General features: G+C 44.7%; 1 protein-coding gene across 1 annotated transcript in view; it reads left to right on the forward strand.

Moving 5' to 3' along the window:
- Positions 1 to 2,814: 2,814 nt before the first annotated feature.
- Positions 2,815 to 26,948, forward strand: part of LOC126109443 (insulin-like growth factor-binding protein complex acid labile subunit) — a gene marked incomplete at its 5' end in the record, with an annotated part of 81,423 nt that continues 57,289 nt past the window's right edge. Inside the window, 2 exons of the mRNA XM_049914474.1 lie at positions 2,815 to 3,003; positions 21,397 to 21,591. Coding sequence (XP_049770431.1) covers positions 2,815 to 3,003; positions 21,397 to 21,591 — 384 coding nt within the window. The remainder of the gene's footprint in view (positions 3,004 to 21,396; positions 21,592 to 26,948) is intronic.

Here is a 26,948-nt window from a genome sequence, read left to right on the forward strand (position 1 = left end):
TTTATTTTGATGATCATTCCTACCTATGTAGGTTGGGCTCAACAAAATATTTTCGCATTCGGAAGAGAAAGTTGGTGACTGAAACTTCGTAAATAGATCTCGCCGCGACGAAAACCGTCTTTGCTTTAGTGACTTCCATCCCAACTCGCGTATCATATCTGCCACACTCTCTCCCCTATTACGTGATAATACGAAACGAGTTGCCCTTTTTTGCACCCTTTCGATATCCTCCGTCCATCCCACCTGGTAAGGATCCCACACTGTGCAGCAATATTCTAACAGAGGACGAACGAGTGTAGTGTAAGCTGTCTCTTTGGTAGACTTGATGCACCTTCTAAGTGTCCTGCCAATGAAACGCAACCTTTGGCTCGCCTTCCCCACAATATTATCTATGTTGTCTTTCCAACTGAAGTTGTTCGTAATTTCAACACCCAGGTACTTAGTTGAATTGACAGCCTTGACAATTGTACTATTTATCGAGTAATCGAATTCCAACTGATTCCTTTTGGAATTCATGTGGATCACCTCACACTTTTCGTTATTTAGCGTCAACTGCCACCTGCCACACCATACAGCAATATCTTCTAAATCGCTTTGCAATTGACACTGGTCTTCGGATGACCTTACTAGACGGTAAATTACAGCATCATCTGCGAACAACCTAAGAGAACTGCTCAGATTGTCACCCAGGTCATTTATATAGATCAGGAACAGCAGAGGTCCCAGGACGCTTCCCTAGGGAACACCTGATATCACTTCAGTTTTACTCTATGATTTGCCGTCTATTACTACGAACTGCGACCTTCCTGACAGGAAATCACGAATCCAGTCGCACAACTGAGACGATACCCCATAGGCCTGCAGCTTGCTTAGAAGTCGCTTGTGAGGAACAGTGTCAAAAGCTTTCCGGAAATCTAGAAATACGGAATCAACTTGAGATCCCCTGTCGATAGCGGCCATTACTTCGTGCGAATAAAGAGCTAGCTGCCTTGCACAAGAACGATGTTTTCTGAAACCATGCTGAATACGTATCGATAGATCGTTCCCTTAGAGGTGATTCATAATGTTTGAATACAGTATATGCTCCAAAACTCTACTGCAAACCGACGTCAATGATATAGGTGTGTAGTTCGATGGATTACTCCTACTACCCTTCTTAAACACTGGTGCGACCTGCGCAATTTTCCAATCTGTAGGTAGAGATCTATCGGTGAGCGAGCAGTTGTATATGATTGCTAACAAGGGAACCTCCCCATTGCACCCCCCTCAGATTTAGTTATAAGTTGGCACAGTGGATAGGCCTTGAAAAACTGAACACAGATCAATCGAGAAAACAGGAAGACGTTGTGTGGAACTATGAAAAAAATTAGTAAAATATACAAATTGAGTAGTGCATGCGCAACATAGGGAACATCAAGGAGAATGTGACCTTAGGAGCGTCGTGGTCCTGTGGTTAGCTTGAGTAGCTGCGGAACAAGAAGTCCTTGGTTGAAGTCTTCCCTCGACTGAAAATTTTACTTTCTTTATTTTCGCAAAGTTTTGATCTGTCCGTTCGTTCATTGACGCCTCTGTTCACTGCAATAAGTCTAGTGTCTGTGTTATGCGACGGCACCACAAAACCGTGCGATTAGTAGACGAAAGGATTTGCCTCTCCAATGGGAACCGAAAACATTTGATCGCAAATTTATAAGTTAGCCGATTCCTCCACAGGAAAACAGGTCTCATATATTCCATACGACACTGGTGACGGCATGTGCGTCACATGACAGGAATATGTTGTCGACCCACCTAACTTGTACACTTAGCGAATGGGTAAAAAGATTTTTCTACCTTGCCCGATTTAGGTTTTCTTGTGGATGTGATAACAGTCCTAAAAAAGTGATGAAAACATAAGAGTTTTTCACATAAACTGAAAATAAAAAATTTAAATTTTCAGTGGAGGAAAGACTCGAACCTAGGACCTCTCGTTCCGTAGCTGCTCTTGCTAACCACGGGAACACGGCGCCATTTGATTCCCAGTGTCCTTAATGTTGCACATGTTACGCATGGACTACTCAGTTTGTACATTTTACTAATTTTTTCCATAGTTCCAGACAACTTCTTCCTGTTTTCTCGATTGATCTGTGTTCAGTTTTTCAAGGCCTATCCACTGTGCCAACTTATAACTAAATCTGATGGGGGTGCGATGGGGAGGTTCCCTCGTAAGTAGGGAGCGTAATCTGAAAGGAACCCAATCGGTGCATGGCTATTGCACAAAAACCGAAATCACTGTGCTGCCTTGTCGTCTGTATGCTCCAGACCTGGCCCCTGAGGACCTTTTTTTATTTCCAAACTTGAAAACCCCCTTGGGAGGACGAAGATATGCAACTATAGACGAGATAAAAGAAAAATTCTCAGATGTCACTTTGCGCGATCCGGCAAGAGGTGTACCAGTACTGCATCCGGAAGTCGAAACGGCGTTGCGGAAGAAGAGAGTAATTCTAAGGAGAATAAGGGAAAGGTAAGTGCAGAAAAATGTTGTGCATAAAGCTCCGGAATTCTTTGAACAGAGCTGGTAGAGCGAATCAGCCACGCGGTGCGGAGTGTTTAGAGCGATGGAACGTTTGGCTCCTGCGGCGTTTCGACCCGCGCGCTCATCCTCAGGTGTGGTCAGCCGCGGCCGGGGCGCTGGTGCTGGCGGCGGCCGCGGCGGCGCTGGCGGCGTGCGACGGCGCGGGCGCCACGCCTGCGGGCGGCTGCCCCTGCTTCGTGTTCGGCTGCCTGGCGGACTGCTCGCGCGTCGCGGCCCCCCTGGCGGTGCCCCCCTGCGTGCCCCCCGGCGTCGCGACGCTGCGCCTGTCGTGGCGCCCCGCCCCCCTCGTCGCGCTGCCCGCGGACGCCCTCTCCAGGACGCCGCTGCTGAGGCGCGTCGAGGCGCGGGCGGTCGCCGACCTCGCCACCGTCGACGAGAGCGTCTTCTCCGCCACGCCCCACCTCGAGTACCTGCAGCTCACAGGGAGCAAGGTACGTACAGCTCCCACTTGTGCTCTTCCATTTTCTGACAAGTGGAGATGCTGAGCCACAGCCGTTAGTATACGTCGGACCCGCGTGTCGCCACTGTCAGTGACTGCAGAACGAGCGCTGCCACACGGCAGGTCTAGAGAGACGTCTTAGCACTCGCCCCAGTTGTACAGCCGACTTTTCTAGCGATGGTTCACTGACAAATTACGCTCTCATTTGCCGAGACGATAGTTAGCATAGCCTTCAGCTACGGCATTTGCTACGACCTAGCAAGGCGCCATTATCGTTTGCTGATTTAAGTGTCAGGAAGTCATTTCTGAAAGTATTTGTATGGAGTGTAGCCATGTATGGAAGTGAAACATGGACGATAACTAGTTTGGACAAGAAGAGAATAGAAGCTTTCGAAATGTGGTGCTACAGAAGAATGCTGAAGATAAGGTGGGTAGATCACGTAACTAATGAGGAGGTATTAAATAGGATTGGGGAGAAGAGAAGTTTGTGGCACAACTTGACTAGAAGAAGGGATCGGTTGGTAGGACATGTTTTGAGGCATCAAGGGATCACAAATTTAGCATTGGAGGGCAGTGTGGAGGGTAAAAATCGTAGAGGGAGACCAAGAGATGAATACACTAAGCAGATTCAGAAGGATGTAGGTTGCAGTAGATACTGGGAGATGAAGAAGCTTGCACAGGATAGAGTAGAATGGAGAGCTGCATCAAACCAGTCTCAGGACTGAAGACCACAACAACAACACATTTATCTTGTGATGCATGTACCGTCAGACCGATGTTCACCAATTATGGATTAAAGTTAAGTATTCTAGAAGCTCCGTACCTTTTTTTGCTAGTATAATTACTTTACCTGTTCCAGGCCTGCGTGAGCTTAAACGCGTGCCATTCGGCTTCCTCAGAGTGGCTTGGTTGTCTTGCCAAGTCACAACAGAAACTTGCAGGGGTATCCACACAGTAGTTGCTTGTGTAAGGAGGTTGTCTAGATTTTAATGACTCTACTTGCAATTGACAAGATGTTAAACCTACAACGCGCTTCTAGTCCAAACAGAAGTGATGTGCCGGCTGAGGTGACCGAGCTGTTCTGGCGCTACAGTCTGGAACCGCGTGACCGCTACGGCCACAGGTTTGAATTCTGCCTCGGGCATGGGTGTGTGTGATGTCCTTAGGTTAGTTAGATTTAGGCAGTTCTAAGTTCTAGCGGACTGATGACCTCAGCAGTTAAGTCCCATAGTGCTCAGAGCGCTTCGAACCATTTGAGAAGTGATGTAAAAAGCACATCACCCTGAGCATGTACAGAGCTAGCTAGCTCTCCCCACTTCCCAACCGCTATTTGTGACAACAGAGAATATACATGTGAATACTGCTTGTTTCGCCTACAGCAGTTTGAGCCATCGTGCCTAGCCACACACTCGTATATAGCTACATATTCGGAAATGAACAGGAAAATATTTGTCACAAGCGAGGAATTGAAAATGTCAGTCTGTCATTGTAGGTTACTGCCCAACCAAACACTTGGAAATCGGCACATATTCAGAGATAAGCAGCCAAATATTTACCAATATTATGAAAAGGAAGGTTGCTGCTCACCATATAGTGGAGATGCTGAGTCACAGATAGGTACAACAAAAAGACTGTCATAAATAATGCTTTCAGCCATAAAGGCCTTCATCAACAATAGACAACACACACACACACACACACACACAAACACACATACACACACACACATGCACTGATGCGAACGCAACTCACACACGCGACTGCAATCTCAGGCAGCTGAAATCACACTGTGAGCAGTAGCATCATTGCATGATGGGAGTGGCTACTGGGTGGGGGTAAGGAGAAGGCTGGGGCAGGGAGGGGGATGGATAGTATGGTGGGGGTGGCAGTCAGTGAAGAGCTGCAGGTTAGACAGTGGGCAGGGGAGAGGTGGGGAGGGGGAGGGGAAGTAGTGGTAAGGGATAGAAGTAAAAAAGACGAGAAGTAAAAAGGCTGGGTCTGATGGTGGAATGACAGCTGTGTGGTGCTAGAATGGGGATTGGGAATGGGCTGGATGGGTGAGAACAGCGACTAATGAAATGGTTCAAATGGCTCTGAGCACTATGGGACTTAACATCTATGGTCATCAGTCCCCTAGAACTTAGAACTACTTAAACCTAACTAACTTGAGGACAGCACACAACACCCAGCCATCACGAGGCAGAGAAAATCCCTGACCCCGCCGGGAATCCAACCCGGGAACCCGGGCGTGGGAAGCGAGAACGCTACCGCACGACCACGAGATGCGGGCAGTGACTAATGAAGGTTGAGGCCAGGAAGGTTATGGGAATGTAGGATGTACTACAAGGAAAGTTCCCATCTGCACAGTTCAAAATAGCTGGTGTTGGTGGGAAGGATCCATAGAGCACAGGCTGTGAAATAGTCATTGAAATGAAGGATGTCATGTTGGGCGGCGTGTTCAACAACAGGGAAGTCCACTTGTTTCTTGGCCACTGTTTTTCCATAGCCATTCATATGGACAGGCAGCTTGTTGATTGTCATGCCTACGCAGAGTGCAGTACACGGGTTGCAGTTTAGCTTTTAGATCACATGATGGGTTTCACAGGTAGCCCTACCTTTGATGGAATAGGTGATGTTAGTGATTGGGCTGGAGCGCAATACTTCCTATATTACCATAACCCTCCTGGCCTCAACCTTCATTAGTGACTGTCCTCACCCATCCAGCCCCTTCCCTGTTCCCATTGCAGCACTACACAGCTGTCATTCCACCACCACACCCATTATTTTTACTTCTGTCCCTTTCCGCAACTCTCTCCCCCTGTAATGTCCCCACAGAAAATACCCTCTATCACGCACCAATTAATCATTTTCAATCAAACCATCCACATTCATTCACTTTGGAAAAGTTATCTGGTCTGATTTTCTCGTAATATATGCGGCGACAGCTCGACGACGCCAAAGTATTTTCTAGTGCGTTTATTCCTTGAAATAACAGAGATGCATGTATGCATTCTCCATGGTTGTTAAGAGTGGTAACTAGGACAGCTTCTGGAGTATCTGTTGAGGGATTGACGTGTTTCTGAGAGATACATATTCTGCTTTTCTTCTCGCTAAAGCGAGCCAATTAACATTTGTGCCGCTAGCGGTTTGTTTGAAGAGAAAGAGACTGTAAACGGAAAATAATTAAGGCGTGGAATCACCGGAGATCTGGACATGTAATGGAGATGGATTCAATACACAATTTCCTCCATAAATAAGGTTTGTGACTTTTTTGTTCTGGAGTGAATGAATTAATGAGTTTTTTCTGAATCATTTGATGATCACGTTGGCCCTGTAATTAGTGGGGAAGTTTCAGCTGTGTCGAAGAGAGTCTGCAATCACTGAGTCTGTGTTAAATCGTCCAAAAAGGCTTCGTACACATCTGGAATTCGCAATCTTTCGTAAAAGGAACAAATTGTCCAAACGATTGATTCTCCCGACTGACTACAGTGTTCAACAGTAATAATAAATGTAAAGATCTCTTACAGCAAGCCAGCCGCTGATTACCAAGACGAAGGACTCCACCAAAGATCCTATTTGGCTGATTTCACGTAATGAAATATTATATTAAAAACTGTACACAGATAAAGGAGAGAAAGAGAGAGAGCGAATGAAAATAGAGAAAATACTAATAATCCTCCATTAGTCTAATTTTTCGCCTGTCTTATCACGGATCAGCCAAGAACGGGGAGGGCCTTACTTTACTGCATAGATTTATGTGTGAAGGTGAAGTGATCTTAAAGGCAACAGATACACGTCTATACAGACAAGACATTACACAGAGATGGCCGGCCGGTGTGGCCGTGCGGTTCTGGGCGCTAGTCTGGAGCCGGGCGACCGCTACGGTCGCAGGTTCGAATCCTGCCTCGGGCATGGATGTGTGTGATGTCCTTAGGTAAGTTAGGTTTAATTAGTTCTAAGTTCTAGGCGACTGATGACCTCAGAAGTTAAGTCGCATAGTGCTCAGAGCCATTTTTTTTACACAGAGATAGCGGCTAGCTGCATTCATCATCTATTCTTAGATACAGAGACGGTAAATTACCCGAACATTTAAAAAATGTTAAAACCTGTCACTAGCCTGAGGCTGCGTTTTCAGTATTATGGTGACCTCCTCATCTCACAACGAGAGGTTCCCAGTGGTCTGATCGACTACTACATGGTGATACACACTGAAGAGCGAAAGAAACCACGAAACTTCCTAATATCGTGTAGCGACCCCGCGAGCTCGAGAAAGTGCCGTAACACCACATGGCCTGGTCTCGACCAATGTCTGAAAAACGTGCTGGAGGGATATGACACCATGAATCCTGCAAGGGCTTTACATAAATTTGTAAGTGGTGCAAATGGCTTTCAGCACTATGGGACTTAACATCTGAGGTCACCAGTCCCCTAGAACTTAGAATGACTCAAACCTACAGTACTGACCATTAAAATTGCTACACCACGAAGATGACGTGCTGCAGACGCGAAATTTAACCGACAGGAAGAAGATGCTGTGATATGCAAATGATTAGCTTTTCAGAGCATTCACACAAGGTTGGCGCCGGTGGCGACACCTACGACGTGCTGACATGAGGAAAGTTCCCATCCGATTCCTGATACACAAACAGCACTTGACCGGCGTTGCCTTGTGAAACGTTTTTGTGATACCTCGTGAAAGGAGGAGAAATGCGTACCATCAGGTTTCCGACTTTGATAAAGGTCGGATTGGAGCCTATCAAGATTGCGGTTTATCCTATCGCGACATTGCTGCTCGCGTTGTTTGAGATCCAATGAGTGTTAGCAGAATATGAAATCGGTGGGTTCAGGAGGGTAATACAGAACGCCGTGCTGGATCCCAACGGCCTCGTACGTATCACTAGCAGTCGAGATGACAGGTATTTTATCTGCATGGCTGTAACGGATCGCGCAACCACGTCTCGTTCCCTGAGTCAACAGATGGGGACGTTTGCAAAACAACAATCATCTGCACGAACAGTTCGACAACGTTTGCAGCAGCATGGACTATCAGCTCGGAGACCACGGCTGTTGTTATGCTTGACCCCACATCATAGACAGGAGTGCCTGCGATGGTGTACTCAACGACGAGCCTGGGTGCACAAATAGCGAAACGTCATTTTTTCGGATGAATCCAGGTTCTGTTTACAGCATCATGATGGCCGCATCCGTGTTTGGCGACATGGCGGTGAACGCGCATCGGAAACCTGTATTCGTCCTCACCATATGGGCGTATCACCTCCCGTGATGGTATGGGGTGCCATTGGTTACACGTCTCGGTCACCTATTGTTCGCATTGACGGCACTTTGAACAGTGGACGTTACATTTCAGATGTGCCGCGACCCGGTGCTCTACCCTTCATTCGATCCCTGCGAAACCCTACATTTCAGCAGGATAATGCACGACCGCATGTTGCAGGTCCTGTACGGGCCTTTCTGGGTACAGAAAATGTTTGACTGCTGCCCTGCCTAGCACATTCTCCAGATCTCTCACCAATTGAAAACGTCTGGTCAATGGTGGCCGAGCAACTGGCTCGTCACAATAAGCCAGTCACTACTCTTGATGAACTGTGGTATCGTGTTGCAGCTGCATGGGCAGCTCTACCTGTACACGACTTCCAAGCTCTGTTTGACTCAATGCCCAGGCGTATCAAGGCAGTTATTATGGCCAGAAGTGGTTGTTCTGGGTACTGATTTCTTAGGATCTATGCATCCAAACTGCGTGAAAATGTAATCACATGTCAGTTGTACTATAATATATTTGTCTAATGAATACCCATTTATCATCTGCATTTCTTCTTGGTGTAGCAATTTTTATGGCCAGTAGTGTAACTAGCCTAACGACATCAGACACACCCATGTCGGAGGCACGATTCGAACCTGCGGCCGTAACAGCAGCAGACTGAAGCGCCGGGAACCGCTCGGCCATAGCGGCCGGCAAATTTGTAAGTGAACGAGGGGATGGAGGTCTCTTCTGAACACCACGTTGCAAGGCATTACAGATATGGTCAATAATGTTCATGTCTGGGGAGTTTTGTGGTCAGCGGAAGTGTCTGAACTCACAAGAATGATCTTGGAGCCTATAACACTCCCTGTCTGTTACCACTGTACCATAACCTCAACGCTAGAAGCAGATTGTAACATAAAACAATTTTGTAAAGGAAACTATGGCACAAAGCAACAGAGCAGTGTTACCCTCTGAGAGGAATTTTGTTAATTTGACCGTGTTGTTCCTAACGGAGGTGGCTTATCGGAAATGAAAGTAAGAATTATGTAAATATTGGAATAGTGACAAACAAAATTTTGCCTAGCTATACTATTCCTAGAATAAGGGAAACGGTCGCCAGCCTAATTAGGCAAGAGAAAGATTAACATTCTCGTTTATGAAAGCAGGTATAAGTAACTATAATGGACAACACAACAGACACAACCTAGACTTAGTAACACGCGAGTGCAATGAACTCTGACGCACATATGTTTTAAGATTGAAGCTAAGAGTTAGAGCAGTAGGAACTATTTTCAAAATTATAACAGACACCGAAACACACTATTACTTTCAGGGTTTACACAAAGTGAATGGTCTTTATAACATTATTATTAATGTGCACTTCTAATACACAAGAGAGACAAACACTTGGCAAACATGAGAATGTAAAGTTTCACAACTGCAGCTTTCTCACTTTTACTACAACGAAACACAATGTTGACAAAATTGCAAGAAACTGACTCTCCTTTTAGAATTTACTACAGGCAACAATGTGTTCATTTACTTTACTTAAGGACTTTTAATTTTACCGTTAGCAACAGTACTTTGATAAGCAGTTTTACTAGGAAAATTGTTTTCAGCAATTATCATTGACTTTAACTTTCTCTTTAATAAGTTCAAGAGGCATTATTTAACAGAGCTCTAGGCTTCAATGTACTTTCAGTAAGGACACTCGGTAATCACTTTACTTCAAACGGAGAGGATCCTGAGAGGTGTTATGATGAGGAGTAAAATCAAGGTAGGAACATAAATTCCGATATGAATTACCTTATATTTCAGCACACTAACACATCCACTAGGCTGATCCTTCACTGTACATCAATATAGTATTACGTTACAGTGATTGCGCAACGTGGTGGCAACTGCATGTTGGTAGGTGGATTCGCAGACAGAATTGCTGGACTCTGTCATTTCTTCGTGGCGATGATTCATACAAATTCCAGAATAGTTCCAGCTTTTTGTCCATCCATCCGAGGCCTTGGAAAGAAGCAGGAAAAGCCTCTCTCTGAATCAGTACAATATGCACCTTTATACTAGCAGTGCACGGACTCGTAGCTCGTTTCCGACTGGTGGCTCGTCTCCGACTGACTTTCAGTTCCACCTTTTCCACCTAAGCCAACCACAATTTGCGCGCGCTACACAGTTCCGTTCCTGAGGGGAACCACTACACCATTTACATACAAAATAACTAAAAGCCCTAAGTGAGGATCAGCAGTTTACATAACAGCAAACAAATACATAAAATAAAACAGAACATTCTCACATATCTACACTTCTACAAAAAATTATTCACACAAAATTACAATTACATACAATAAGTTCTGTTCCCTCCAAATGGGACAAAGAACTTTAAATTACAGATACACTACTTTGCATAGAATCAAATCACGACATCAAAGGTTTGACAAAGAAAAGAGTATACAATTTTATGTTATCGATTCAAACACATTTACAGACGATCAACAATGTAACATTAAATAAAGCAAATTAAAATAAATTCATACAGCATAAGAGCTGTGGTGTTACAAGCCAATCGGTAGCAATTCTGGACGTGTGGGGTGTCGCATTGTCCTTCTGGGATTGCGCAAGTCCGTGGGAAAGCACAGTGGTCACGAATGGTTATTTACCTGTCACCTGTCAGAGTCGTATCTAGACGTATCAGGGGTTCCATATCACTCCATCTGCACACGTCCCACACCATTACAGAGCCTCCACCAGCTGTAACAGTCCCCTGCTGGCATGCGTGTTACATGCATTCATGAGATCGTCACCATACCTGTACACGTCGATCCGCTCGATGCAATTTGGAACGAGACTCTCCTGACACATTTCCAGTCATCAACAGTACAATGTTGGTGGTGACGCCGCAGGCGAGGCGCAAAGCTACGTGCCACGTATGCATCAAGGGTACACGAGTGAGCCCTTGGCTCTGAAAGCCCATATCGATGATCTTGAAGCCCCCAGCTCGTGGGCGTGCGGTAGCGTTCTCGCTTCCCACGCCCGGGTTCCCGGGTTCGATTCCCGGCGGGGTCAGGGATTTTCTCTGCCTCGTGATGGCTGGGTGTTGTGTGCTGTCCTTAGGTTAGTTAGGTTTAAGTAGTTCTAAGTTCTAGGGGACTGATGAGCATAGATGTTAAGTCCCATAGTGCTCAGAGCCATTTTTTTCGATGATCTTGAATGGTCCGCGCGCTGACAATTGATGATGCCCTCTGTGTCGTTGAACTATTTTCTTCAGTCGTCTTTGGACCCTTTCTTGCGGGATATTTTCCGGCCGCAGCGATGGCGGGGATTTGATGTTTTAGTGGATTCCTAATATTCACAGTACAATCGTGATGGTTGTACGGGAAAATCCCCATTTCATTGCCACCTCGGAGATGCTGTGTCCCATCGCTCGTGCGCCGACTATAACACCACGTTCAAACTCACTCCAATCTTGATAATCTCTCTATTTGAATACACGTGCCCATTCCAGTTTCTTTGGCGCTTCAGTGTATTTATATGGCTACATTCAAGGACATTATGATATGTCGTACCAGTATGCTGCTGGTTTTTCCTCAAGATGTAAAACCGGTATTTCGAAATATGGCCTATTTAAATATGCATGAAGTATTACTGTAAGTACTCGTAAAAGCATACACAGTAGGTTATTTCTGTATTTTCAAAAGAATAGGTACGGTACCTGAACTTTCATTAAAGATACGAGTAGAACCAATTCTCTTTCTGTTCAAATGGCTCTGAGCACTAAGGGTCTCAACATCTGTGGTCATCAGTCCCCTAGAATTTAAAACTACTTAAACCTAACTAACCTAAGGACATCACACACATCCATGCCCGAGGCAGGATTCGAACCTGCAACCGTAGCGGTCACGCGGTTCCAGACTGAAGCGCCTAGAACCGCACGGCCACACCGGCCGGCTGTCTTTCTGTCCACCATTTCACTTTTGCTAGTTGTATTGCAAATCAGTCGAGGCATTGGCCTAAACTTAATCATCATAGTGTACAGCACTACGCAGGAAATCTCTTGCATTTGTTTTTCCAGAACAGATCAACACTTTACTTTTCAGAATGTGCATTCCGATTATTTTCTTGCAAATTCCACTTGTACCCTCAGCTCTCAGTTGCACGGAACTTAGCGTACTAACAACTGTGACAAAAGTTATTAATTAATTTATTTATTATCAATTAAATGAGCAATACAGCGTTTCGGCAATTTCAAAGCATCAAAAGTAAATTCTTAGTTCCATGTCACATGTAGAGTACCGACTTCGGGGGAGGAGGGAAGAATAACGAGAGCGGTGCCGGCAGACCCTCCTGAACGAGAAGACCTAGGCCGCAGCGCCCGGACGGCGGGAGAACGGACGCTGCACCTGGACCGCACCGACTCATAGGAAGCGACTGAGGGAGGAACGGGAGGGAGCATTGTCCTATATATACACTCCTTGCCATTCAAATTGCTACACCAAGAAGAAAGGCAGATGATAAACGGGTATTCATTGGACAAATATATTATACTACAACTGTCACGTGATTACAATTTCACGCAATTTGGGTGCATAGATCCTGAGAAATCAGTACCCAGAACAGCCACCTCTGGCCGTAATAACGGCCTTGATACGCCTGGACATTGAGTCAAACAGAGCTCGGATGGCGTGTACAGGTACAGCTGCCGATGCAGCTTCAACACGATACGACAGTTCATCAAGAGTAGTGACAGGCTTATTGTGACGAGCCAGTTGCTCGGCCACCTTTGACCAGACGTTTTCAATTGGTGAGAGATCTGGAGAATGTGCTGGCCAGGGCAGCAGTCGAACATTTTCTGTATCCAGAAAGGCCCGTACAGGACCTGCAACATGCGGTCGTGCATTATCCTGCTGAAATGTAGGGTTTCGCAGGGATCGAATGAAGGCTAGATCCACGGGTCGTAACACGTCAGAAATGTAACGTCCACTGTTCAAAGTGCCGTCAATGCGAACAAGAGGTGACCGAGGCGTGTAACCAATGGCACCCCATACCATCACGCCGGGTGATGCGCCAGTATGGCGATGACGAATACACGCTTCCAATGTGCGTTCACCGCGATGTCGCCAATCACGGATGCGACCATCATGATGCAGTAAACAGAATTTTGATTCATCCGAAAAAACGACGTTTTGCCATTCGTGCACCCACGTTTGTCGTCGAGTACACCATAGCAGGTGCTCCTGTGTGTGATGCAGCGTCAAGGGTAACCGCAGCCACGGTCTCCGAGCTGATAGTCCGTGCTGCTGCAAACGTCGTCGAACTGTTCGTGCAGGTGGTTGTTGTCTTGCAAACGTCCCCATCTGTTGACTCAGGGATCGAGACGGGACTGCACGATCCGTTACAGCCGTGCGGATAAGATGCCTGTCATCTCGACTGCTAGTGATACGAGGCCGTTGTAATCGAGCATGGCGTTCCGTATTACCCTCCTGAACCCACCGATTCCATATTCTGCTAACAGTCATTGGATCTCGACCAATGCGGGCAGCAATGTCGCTATACGATAAACCGCAATCGCGATAGGCTGCAATCCGACCTTTATCAAAGTCGGAAACGTGATGGTACGCATTTCTCCTCCTTACACGAGACATCACAACAACGATTCACCACGCAACGATGGGCAACTGCTGTTTGTGTATGAGAAATCGGTTGGAAACTTTCTTGTCAGCACGTTGTAGGTGTCGCCACCGGCGCCAACCTTGTGTGAATGCTCTGAAAAGCTAATCGTTTGCATATCGCAGGATCGTCTTCCTGTTGGTGAAATTTCGCGTCTGTACCACGTAATCTTCGTGGTGTAGCAATTATAATGGCCAGTAGTGTACATGGCGACGGCCCACCGCCGGTCAGTACATCAGCACACCTGACGATGGCAACGTGGCTGATTGCCGAAATATTGTGTCCTATGCACACTCATACCAGGCTGTTCACCCGAGATTTACTTAGTCAGGTGTCAAATAGGTGTTCGTCTGGAAGACGAGGGATTCGCGCCCCCTCCCACTGGCGTAATGAAGAAGGTATCGAGATTCATCAGACCATGCAAGGCCCTACCACTAGGCCAACGTCCAGTGCCGATGGTCAGATGGCCATTTCAGTCGTAACTGCCGATGTTGTAGTGTTAACACGGGCACATTCACGGGTCGTCAGCTGTGGAAGCCCATCGTTCGGAGTGTTCGGCGCACTGTATGCTCAGACACACTTGTACTCTGCCCAGCATTGAAGCCTGATTTTATTTTCACCCCAGTTCACCACCCGTCCTGTTTTACCAGTGTGCTCAGGCTACGACATCTGACATCTGTAACGGAGTGTGACCACCCAATGCCATGACGACTGCACGTAATTTTACTCTGGTCTCCCAACAGTTGAAGACACTCACCACAGCACTCCTCGAACACCTGACAAGTCGTTCGGTTTCCCAAGTGTTCGTGCTGAGTGTCCAGTCCATCACAATCTGCCCTCGGTCAGACCAGATTGATCACACTCCTTCCCCGTTCTACACACGGACAGCTTGCTCACTGATACCCCATGCACTGTGGGTGTGTCTGGCTAGCAGTCATTCCTTGCCAGGTGACTCTGCAATCGCCTGGACGGCTTACATCGATAGTAGCTGCGTGGTGATAATGTTCTGGCTTATTAGTGGGTCTTCTGTTCGCTGTGTTACTTCCTCACTAATCGTTTCTGCTCCTTGTAACGGAACATATTAAAGGCTTTACTTTACCGAAGTATGCGATACCTTCCAAATTCAACCAGTTTAACGAGTATTTATGATTATAGCAAAGTTATTGTGTATGTTAACAATGATTGCATAACATGCCTCCATAAACCGTCAACCCATTAAATTATACTGAATAACTGACCCACACAAAAGTTTATATCACTTGATCACTGATACAGCAAATGTCATCATATAAAAACACTAAGTTCATCTTAAATAATTAATATGGAGTACGAAAAATAGTGGACAACTTAGGTATTTTGGATCTCCTTAAATAAAAATCACCCAGTGAAACCTATTTGTTCACTAGGAGCGGTTTCACTCAGTATTAACGAAATCAATCCTGTTTTAGACGAAAACCAATGTAATTCTTAATAATTCATGTTAATTACTTATTTATGCAAATGAGAGAAGTCAATTGACAAACTTCTAAAAAACGGCCTTTTTGTAACAAAGAATTATTCTGTCAAGTCAACAAATCTGTCTGTCATTTTAATAACATGTTAAATTATGTCACTCGATGCAAATTAATAACTTTTCTGCACAAATTATGATTACAGATGTACATGTGACTTATAAACTATATCTCTTTTTAGTAGTTCTTTGACAATGTTATAAACACGAGCAGCAAGAAGGGTCGAGAGAGCAGTCGGAATGTCACTTCGGTAAAGTGTGTTTGTGTGTTATTGTTTGAGGTGGAGAAACAATGCAAAGAACATGTAACGGAAATACTACTTTGTGTTGTGTCATGGTCTTTGGTGGACAGTGGAATTAAGATGACCACCAGAGTAATAAATATTTGAAGTTTACATATTTGTTGGTTTCGCTCGTTCTTTATCATCAAAAGCACGTAAAAAACACGGGACCTCATGTTTTTAACCCTAGACAACCAGATTTAGAGCCAGCATCAGCATCGAGAGACAGCAGCGATCCAGCAAGTAGCAGCGATTACTACAACATAATGCATTTTAATGGCGCCAACCTAACATCAAGTGCTAACAAGCTCCGTAAATGGGAGTGAAATAGTGCGATGATAGCAATTAGCAATATCTACGACCAGGCGACCATTACATCCTGCTCACCTTTCCTTCGATGACAGTTGCCACACCACTGTACAGACCACCAGTCCTTACCGTTGCATGCGACGTCATACACAAGAGTGTCCAACCCTGTGCTCACCAGGATCAGTTATTTCTCCGACTATAAGTGAACTTCAAATGGTTCAAATGGCTCTGACCCCTATGGGACTTAACATCTGAATTCATCAGTCTCCTAGAACTACGTAAACCTAACCTAACCTAAGGACATCACACACATCCATGCCGGAGGCAGGATTCGAACCTGTGACCGTAGCGGTCACACGGTTCCAGACTGAAGCGCCTAGAACCGCTCCCCCACATCGGCCGCTTAAGATGTGAACTCAGCCATTACATTTCTGATTTGTTAACGCAGACAGGCGAAATACCCTCAGACTTCAAGAGGAATATAATAATTCCAATCCCAAAGAAAGCAGGTGTTGACAGATGTGAAAATTACCGAACTGTCAGTTTAATAAGTCACAGCTGCAAAATACTTACACGAATTCTTTACAGGCGAATCGAAAAACTGGTAGAAGCCGACCTGGGGGAAGATCAGTTTGGATTCCGTAGAAATACTGGAACACGTGAGGCAATACTGACCTTACGACTTATCTTAGAACAAAGATTAAGGAAAGGCAAACCTACGTTTCTAGCGTTTGTAGACTTAGAAAAAGCTTTTGACAATGTTGACTGGAATACTCTCTTTCAAATTCTAAAAGTGGCAGGGGTAAAATACAGGGAGCGAAGGGCTATTTAAAATTTGTACAGAAAGCAGATGGCAGTTATAAAAGTCGAGGGGCATGAAAGGGAAGCAGTGGTTGGGAAGAGAGTGAGACAGTGTTGTAGCCTCTGCCCAATGTTATTCAATCTGTATATTGAACAAGCAGTAAAGGAAACAAAAGAAAAATTCGGAGTAGGTATTAAAATTCATGGAGAAGAAATAAAAACTTTGAGATTCGCCGATGACATTGTAATTCTGTCAGAGACAGCAAAGGACTTGGAGGAGCAGTTGAACGGAATGGACAGTGTCTTGAAAGGAGGATATAAGATGAACATCAACAAAAGCAAAAAGAGGATAATGGAATGTAGTCGAATTAAGTCGGGTCATGCTGAGGGAATGAGATTAGGAAATGAGACACTTAAAGTAGTAAAGGAGTTTTGCTATTTGGGGGGCAAAATAACTGATGATGGTCGAAGTAGAGAGGATATAAAATGTAGACTGGCAATGGCAAGGAAAGCGTTTCTGAAGAAGAGAAATTTGTTAACATCGAGTATAGATTTAAGTGTCAGGAAGACGTTTCTGAAAGTATTTGTATGGAGTGTAGCCATGTATGGAAGTAAAACATGAACGATAAATAGTTTGGACAAGAAGAGAATAGAAGTTTTCGAAATGTGGTGCTACAGAAGAATGCTGAAGATTAGATGGGTAGATCACATAACTAATGAGGAGGTATTGAACAGAATTGCGGAGAAGAGGTGTTTGTGGCAGAACTTGACGAGAAGAAGGGACCGGTTGGTAGGACATGATCTGAGGCATCAAAGGATCACCAAATTAGTATTGGAGGGCAGCGTGGAGATTAAAAATCGTAGGGGGAGACCAAGAGATGAATACACTAAGCAGATTCAGAAGGATGTAGGTTGCAGTAAGTACTGGGAGATGAAGAAACTTGCACAGGATAGGGTAGCATGGAGAGCTGCATGAAACCAGTCTCAGGACTGAAGACCACAACAACAACAACGCTGATGGCTGTGCCATATCTTTGACGTCTTTGAGGAGTTATCTTTCAACAAGATGATGCAACACCGCAGTCACGACCTACCTCGGTAGAGGAGCTTCTACAGCACTGCCCCGGCCAACACAATTTCCAGACCTCTATCCTCTGTCCTCCGAGAGGCTGGCTCGCCAGGCACTGCAGTTGATGATTTCTGGAACAGAAGTGGTCCAGCATGGAGAGACGTCATTGTGTCTATCATACGAGCTCACTTCGTCCCGATGTCAAGACAAATTAGATCCAAATGGCTGACAGATTTAGTCATTGCTCACATCATACGTTATTGTATCCCCAAGTTACGTTATGTACTATTCTTCCTAGCGTTGCAGCTTTAATGGCTATCTGCTAACTTATCGCCACGTGTTACTTCCCAACTACCGTTTCACCTTCAAATGTATTCCTGCAATGAGTCTTGATTTCGCTGCTCTTCAGATGATGCGATGCCGGAATGAGGCGCTCAGCCCAAAGTGTGATGAGGGTGCAGGTCCTACTGGAGGTGGATCTGCGGTGTGTTGAGGGTATTTTTCGTGCCATAATTTCGCCCCATTCATTCAGGTTATTGTGAACATGTTCTATTATGATTGTTTCAAAAGTTTCAACGATCAAATGTTGCCCTTTCTTTTATATCTTTGTGACGAATAGCACGTGGATACTTCCATCTTGCAAGATGACAACAGCCATGTTACAAAGTCATAAATCAGTAATTTCGACAACAGACTTAAGCCTATATGGAATGTAGCGAAAGGAGAGACAGAACAGCCAGGATAACATCACTACCTAACTGAACAGAAGGGCTATAAATGATGGATCACTGCTACAAAATACATTTAATAATCTTTTCTTAAATACATTAGAAAATATAGGTACAAACAGTTCAAGAGAACTCACAAAATTTAATCGTATGAATTTATTACAAATTTCTACTTCTGTAATTCAGAAGGTTCTACATTGTCTCAAAAATAAAAGCTCATTTGGTTCTGATGGTAATTACAATACAATACTAAAGATTTGTTACTCATATAATAAGCCTGATATCTGAAATATATAATGCATCATTAACTCAACGCTTTTTTTCAGAGGGACTGAAATATAGCGCTCTCAAAATCCTATTTAACAAAGGTGATAAGATAGATTTGAATAACTGCCATTCACTTTTACTGCTGTCATCATTATCCAAAATTTTTAAGAAGGTGATGTACTGTAGAACAGTATCTACCCTGAGCAACAATAATATCGTCAGCATGTCACACTTTGGATTTAAGGAGAGTTGTTGTACTGTGAACACCGTTTTCATGTTCACTCGCCAAATCATACGACAATTAAACAATAAAATAGCGCCAGTTGCTGTTTTGTACGACCTGTTGTGTGCCTGAATCACAGTATTCTCCTAGACGATTTAATGTTTTGTGGGACTGATAGTATAGCAATGGAATGGACACTGTCATATCTAGCCAAATGATTGCAGAAAGTTGTAGTTAGTAAATCAACTAATACAGTCTAGAAACTTTAACCTGACTCGGGGCTAGTCACATATGGGCTATCCAAGGCTAATTCTTAGGTCTACTATTGTTCCTCACATAACCAAACGATCTTCCATCTAATATACAACAACGGGGATTAGTTCTTTTGGCAGATGACAGCTGTGTCGCAATCCATCCAAGCATATGTACAGAAACAGAAGAAATATTAAACAATGTTCTAAAAAGTATTATTGAATGGTTTTCTGCGAATGGTCTCACTCTGAATTTTAAAAAGACCCAACAAATTCTGTTCTGCACATCTATGGGTACTACAGCAATGAGAAGTGTAACTCATGGGGAGGAAATTATAAAGAGGGTGGAAACTTCAAAATTCTTAGGTGTCAATATTAATCAGAATATAAATAGGAAAAAGCCGGCCGCTGTGGTCGAGTGGTTCTAGGTGCTTCAGTCTGGACCCGCGCGACCGCTACGGTCGCAGGTTCGAGTCCTGCCTCGGGCATGGATGTGTGTGACGTCCTTAGATTAGTTAGGTTTAAGAAGTTCTAAGTTGTAGGGGACTGATGACCTCAGATGTTAAGTCCCATAGTGCTCAGAGCCATTTGAACCATTTTTTTAAATTGGAAAAAACACGCTTTAGAACTCCTAAAACTACTTAGGTCAGCCACTTTTACACTTAGAACCAATGAAAATCTTGGGGAGAGGCAAATCAGCAAATGTATCTACATGCTTTATAAATTTTCATTCAACAATGTCATATGAAATATTGTTCTCAGGTAACTTATCTTTAAGAAAGAAACTGTACATTACTCAAAAACGTGCTGTAAGAATAATACACACTGCTCGTCTACGACCATCTTATAGAAGTCTGATTAAAGAGTTGGGAAATCCAACTACAGCTTCACACTATATTTATTCCCTCATGATGTTTGTTGAAAACAACCCACTACAGTTCAAATGGACAATGATGTACATAATTTCAATACCACAAGGAAAAATAACATTAATTACTCCACAGTAAGGTTGTCATTAGCACAAAAAGGAGTCACAATACAGCAACTAAAATATTTCATCACTTACTCAGTTATACAAAATGTCTGACCGAGAGCAAAGTAAAATTTGAAAATAAACTTGAAAACTAGTTTCACTCCATAGAAGAATTTCAGTTACTGTAATACATTAAAAAAAGCTTGTATAGGTTCAGCATGTAATCATATTTACAAATTAATATGAGCTATGAAGGTAAAATGAGTCATTCTACATCATTACCATTTATCATGGAAAACGATCCATGCTACATGGAACTAACTAACTAACTTACGGCAGCATGCATACGATCCTGGTCTGATGAACACTCAGGCACCCCATTGCATTTATACTAGCCCGCTAAATCACTCGGTCTTAAAATGGTTCAAATGGCTCTCAGCACTATGGGACTTGACTTCTAAGGTCATCAGTCCGCTAGAGTTAGAACTACTTAAACGTAACTAACCTAAGGACATCACAGGCATCCATCCCAGAGGGAGGATTCGAACCTGCGACCGTAGAGGTCACGCGATTCCAGACTGTAGCGCCTAGAACAGCTCGGCCATCCAAGCCGGCCAATCGGTCTTAATCTCACATAAAATGTCTGGGGTTATATGGAATATAATAAAATCATCCAGACTTAATCCCATAGAAATTGTTTGTGACTCTGTGCAACAGTAGCAATAAACATACCAGAATTTGGTATCTTTGAGACCTATCACTAGTGAATGGTCTCAGCTGGAAACGGCATCCCATGAAAAACTTGTGGAATCGCTTCCACGCCGAACTGAAGTCCAGTCATGGCATGAGGCAGTGCTACACGTGTCTAGCTTGATGTCTGCTGGTGGTGTCAGATATTTTTGTACGGTGTGGTAAGTTGCCCATCAACATCTCTGCTTTCGTTGAGGCAGTGACAGTGGCTCACCACATTCCTCCATAGGATGTTTCGCACCACACAGCATTTTTTGGAAGTCAAGGGCTTTTGGATTTACTTGCAGGTGTCACAGCTGCTGCCAGACACGTTTGCAGCGAATCGCAACCTGTCTGCGGTGGACCTGAGTGACAACCAGCTGGACGGACTGCCCGCTGAACTGTTCAGACACAACGCGCTGCTCACCCAGCTGAAGCTATCCGGGAACCACATCGAGGCGCTGCACGTGGACACCTTCAAGGTCAACAGGCTGCTGCAGGAGGTAGGGTACCAACTCCATCAGGAGTTACGACCTCTTCAACCATGTAAAGAAAGCAGTATTTACACTATGTGGTCAAAAGTATCCGGACACTCCCAAAAACATACGTTTTTCATATTAGGTGCATTGTGCCGCCACCTACTGCCAGGTACTCCATATCAGCCACCTCAGTAGTCATTAGACATCGTGAGAGAGCAGAATGGGGCGATCTGCGGAACTCACGGACTTCGAACGTGGTCAGGTGATTCGGTGTTGAGCCAGATCGCTGGTCGATCATCAGCGATCGGCTTGTTATCTTTGGCGCGTCGCCGGGCATGAGCATCTTTGCGTTTTCGGCTGGGGCGCGCGGGACGGCGAGAGGCAGTCGGTTTGGGCCGGCCGGTGAAGCTGGCGTAGTTGTGGCTCGGGCGTAAGCACACGTGTGACCTCTGTTACGCTGGGGCTGTTGGCAAATCGTGAAACTCCTGCGGCGGTTACCGGTTGCCTGGAAGGCATTTCGTATAAACTGTGCCAAGCCTCGCAGTGAGAGGGGAGTCCGGAGTTGGTGTTGGCCGAGATGTTTGTACAAATTGAGGTGCCTGTGTGAGAAGCACGGCGTGGGCCTGTCGGTCGCTTCGTCCTTCTGGCAGCCACCGCAAGCGGATGTTCGGCCGGAATGTCTACAGGTTGTGGTGAGCACAGTGTGAACAAGTTCTCGTAGGATTTGCTCCCAGCCTGACTCTTAGCCTGTGTTATTCATGGGGGCCGACCCCTTGTCTGTTACTGCTTCTGGGTGTCCTGTAACATTTCACAGCAAAACTGTGTTTTTCTGGCATTCTGTGTTCTGACTCAGCCTCCGCCTAGAAAAGGGAAAGATTTGGAATTCGTTAATGCTGTAGTTCAAAAATTTATAAAAAAATATTTTTTTTAATTCCTGTTTAATGCCACACGGATTCAAATTTAGTTTACCTGGTTATTGGCTTAACTCGCGCTCCACCCACTAAATCAGCTGATATTGAAATTGTTTTCTTTATTCCTCTTTAATGTCAGACAGATTCAAATTTAGTTTGCCTGGTTATTGGCTTAACTCGCGCTCCACCCACTAAATCAGCTGATATTGAAATTGTTTTTTATTATTTCCTGTTTAATGTATGACAGATTCAGATGTAACTTCATTTATGTATTTGAAATAAATGTGTTGGACTGACCTTAATGAATTATGTGCAATCGAAGTAAGGCGCCCAGTCCTTCATTAGTGCTTAACAGTGGCGTGTGGTTCGGATTGTGAGGCCCGTGCTCGGACCAGATGTCACTTGTGTCATATGTCTGTACGCGAGATTTCCATACTCCTAAACATCCCAGGGCCCACTGTTTCCAATATGATAATGAAGTGGAAACGTGAAGGGACACGTACAGCACAAAAGCGTACAGGCCGACCTCGTCTGTTGTCTGACAGAGACCGCTGACAGTTGAAGAGGGTCGTAATGTGTAATAGGCAGACATCTATCCAGACCATCACTCAGGAATTCCAAACTGCATCAGGATCCACTGGAAGTACTATAACAGTTAGGCAGGAGGTGAGAAACTTGGATTTCGTGGTCGAGCGGCTGCTCATAAGCCACATGCCAAACGACGCCTCGCTTGGTGTAAGGAGCGTAAAAATTGGACGATTGCACGGTGGAAAAACGTTGTGTGCAGTGACGAACCACGGTACACAATGTAGCGATCCGATGGCAGGGTGTGGGTGTGGCGAATGCCCGTGAACGCCATCTGCCAGCGTGTGTGGTGCCAACAGTAAAATTCGGAGGCGGTGGTGTTGTGGTGTGGTCCTTTTCATGCAGGGGGCTTGCACCCCATGTTGTTTTGCGTGGCACTATCACATCACAGGCCTACACTGATGTTTTAAGCACCTTCTTGCTTTCCACTGTTGAGGATCAATTTGGTGATGGCGATTGCATCTTTACACACGATCGAGCATTCGGTCATAATGCAGGGCATATCCTGGTAAGGGACTGCCCTGCACGGAGTGCTGAACTGAATCATGTAGAACACATTTGCGATATTCGGAATGCCGTCTTTGTGTCAGGCCTCACCGACCGACATCGATACCTCTCCTCAATACAGCACTCCGTGAAGAATGTGCTGCCATTCCCCAGGAAACATTACAGCACCTGATTGGACGTATCCTTGCGTGAGTGGAAGCTGTCATCAAGGCTAAGGGTGGGCCAACACCACACTGAATTCCAGCATTACCGATCGAGGGCGCCACGAACTCGTAAGTAATTTTCAGCCAGGTGTTCGGATACTTTCGTTCGCATAGTGTATCTATGGTTCTAGGTTTCCAAAGAGCTCTTCACTTAATATCACATCTGTATCTACGAAATTCACTGATGTCGCGAAACACTATAACCACAGACCACTGGGAGTTTAAATGTCACCTGCTGGGTTTATGGGTATGTGAAATAGTAAAGAAAAGATTTAAGGAGAGCAGCGACAAATGGGGAATCACTCCCACGATGGTACTGGTTGCAGTTAAGGAAATCAACGGACATAATCGAAAGTTTTGAACCGTTTATAAAGTAAAATTAAAGATATAGGAGCCCACGGTAGCAAAAAAGGGAGTCTTTTGATCCACGTTTCGGCATTGCTATGAGTGCCTTCATCAGAAATAAAACACTCAAACTAGCATGTCACATATGAAACTAAATATCAAGTCATAAACCTTTAGTCACAAAATTTTTAAAACACAATTCATAGATGGCAAGCCACTATGGGGTGTTCACACGCGTCGAGCTATAGCAGCATCAGTCTGTTATTCTGAATTACGACACAAAGTTCCTTCGGATATGCGTGGATGTCCAAAGGAACTTTGTGTCGCAGATTAGAATAACATAACAAAGGCACTGCAATATCGCATTTATCCGCCGACATCAGGCAAGCGAATTTTAAGTAAAATGTCTCCCCTCTAAGGGGATATACAGGGTGGTCCATTGACGACATCATCCATGTGTCCGGACCGTTCGCCGGATAGTTACGTTATTTAAGGAGACGGGAAGTGTTCAGCCACATATGAAACGTGAACCACGACCTGCAACAAATGAGGATGCCCAAGTAGGTGTTTTAGCTGCTGTCGCGGCTAATCCGCACATCAGTAGCAGACAATCTGCGCGAGAATCGGAATTCTCAAAAACGTCGGTGTTGAGAATGCTACATCACCATCGATTGCACCCGTACCATATTTCTAGATATCAGGAGTCGTATGGCGACGACTTTGAACATCGTGTACAGTTCTGCCACTGGGCACAAGAGAAATTACGAGACGATGATAGATTTTTTGCACGCGTTCTATTTAGCGACGAAGCGTCATTCACCAGCAGCGGTAACGTAAACCGGCATAATATGCACTATTGGGCGAAGGAAAATCCACGATGGCTGCGACAAGTGGAACATCAGCGACCTTGACGGGTTAATGTACGGTCGGCATTATTGGAGGAAGGATAATTGCCCCACATTTTAACGGTGGCAATATAAATGGTACAATGTATGCTGATTTACTACGTGATGTTCTACCGATGTTACTACAAGATGTTTCACTTCATGACACAATGGCGATGTACTTCCAACATGATGGATGTCCGGCACATAGCTCGCGTGCGGTTGAAGCGGTATTGAATAGCATATGTCATGACAGGTGGATTGGTCGTCGAAGCACGTTCACCGGATCTGAGGACCGCGGATTTCTTTGTGTAGGGGAAGTTGAAGGATATTTGCTATCGTGATCCACCGACAACGCCTGACAACATGCGTCAGCGCATTGTCAATGCATGTGCGAACATTACGGAAGGCGAACTACTCGCTGTTGAGAGGAATGTCGTTACACGTATTGCCAAATGTATTGAGGTTGACGGACATCATTTTTAGCATTTATTGCATTAATGTGGTATTTATAGGTAATCACGCTGTAACAGCGTGCGTTCTCAGAAATGATAAGTTCACAAAGGTACATGTATCATACTGGAACAACCGAAATAAAATGTTCAAACGTATCTACGCTCTGTATTTTAATTTTAAAAACCTACCTGTTACAAACTGTTCGTCTGAAATTGTGAGCCATATGTTTGTGACTATTACAGCGCCATCTATCACAAAGCGGAAAAAGTGGTCCAACTAAAACATTCATATTTCTTTACGTACTACACGAATATGTAATAAAAAATGGGGGTTGCTATTTTTAAAAAACGCAGTTGATATCCGTTTGACCTATGGCAGCGCCATCTAGCGGGCCAACCATGGCGCCATCAGGTTTCCCGCTTCAAGCTAGACGCGTTTCGTTCTTTGTAGTTTTTTAGTCCGACGCTTATTTCGTGAGATACTGGGCCCGGTCACGATCAATGGAACACCCTGTATATAATGGATGCACGAGTGCAGGTTGTAGAGTCGTGGTTCACGAGAAATGGGGGTTTGGATTTGGCAGTAGGTCGCGCACGGATAGTCAAACGGTGAGGTGAACGCTCCCGATAAGCGGGAAATATGGGTTTGAGTCCCGGTGGGACACAAATTTTCGTTGTCCTGGTTGCATTATATAGCTGATGGTTGTCCATATGTATCCTTGAAATTCTTTTCAGGCCAGAATAAATTCTTCTGACCTCGTGTGTCCTTCAACTCGAGGATGCTTAAGAAACTGGACTGTGTTTCTCAGAATTCGTCCCTTCTACAACGCGATTTTGTTTTGAAATGTATGCAAATCTTAATCAGAAATTAGTTGTTTCTCGCCTTGCTGTGTCTTACTGCGGGCAGAGTGCAGTCAAGTCTACATAATTTACGAGGTTTGCAGTCCATTCCAGAGGTCCTAATTTTCGCTCCTGCACTTCCTTTTTCCTTCATGTATTCAGCAATAGCTTCTCTTAAATAGACAAATGGTTTCAGACATGCAACTTGACTTTAACAAAGTACATTACTGGACATTAAAATTGCTACACCATGAACAAATGCAGATGATAAAGGGGTATCCATTGGATAAATATATTATACTGGAACTGACATGTGATTACATTTTCAAGCAATTTGGGTGCATAGATCCTGAGAAATCAGTACCCAGTTCAAATACCTCTGGCCGTAATAACGTCCTTGATACGCCTGTGCATTGATCAAACAAAGCTTCGATGGCGTGTACAGGTACAGATGACCATGAAGCTTCAACACGATACCACAGTTCATCAAGAGTAGTGACTGGCGTATTGTGACGAGCCAGTTGCACGACCACCGTTGACCAGACGTTTTCATTTGGTGAGAGATCTGGAGAATGTGCTGGCCAGGCCAGCAGTCGAACATTTTCTGTATCCAGAAAGGCCCGTACAGGACCTGCAACATCCGGTTGTGCA

The sequence above is a fragment of the Schistocerca cancellata genome, chromosome 12 (genome assembly GCF_023864275.1).
Source record: "Schistocerca cancellata isolate TAMUIC-IGC-003103 chromosome 12, iqSchCanc2.1, whole genome shotgun sequence".
Lineage (NCBI taxonomy): Eukaryota > Metazoa > Arthropoda > Insecta > Orthoptera > Acrididae > Schistocerca > Schistocerca cancellata.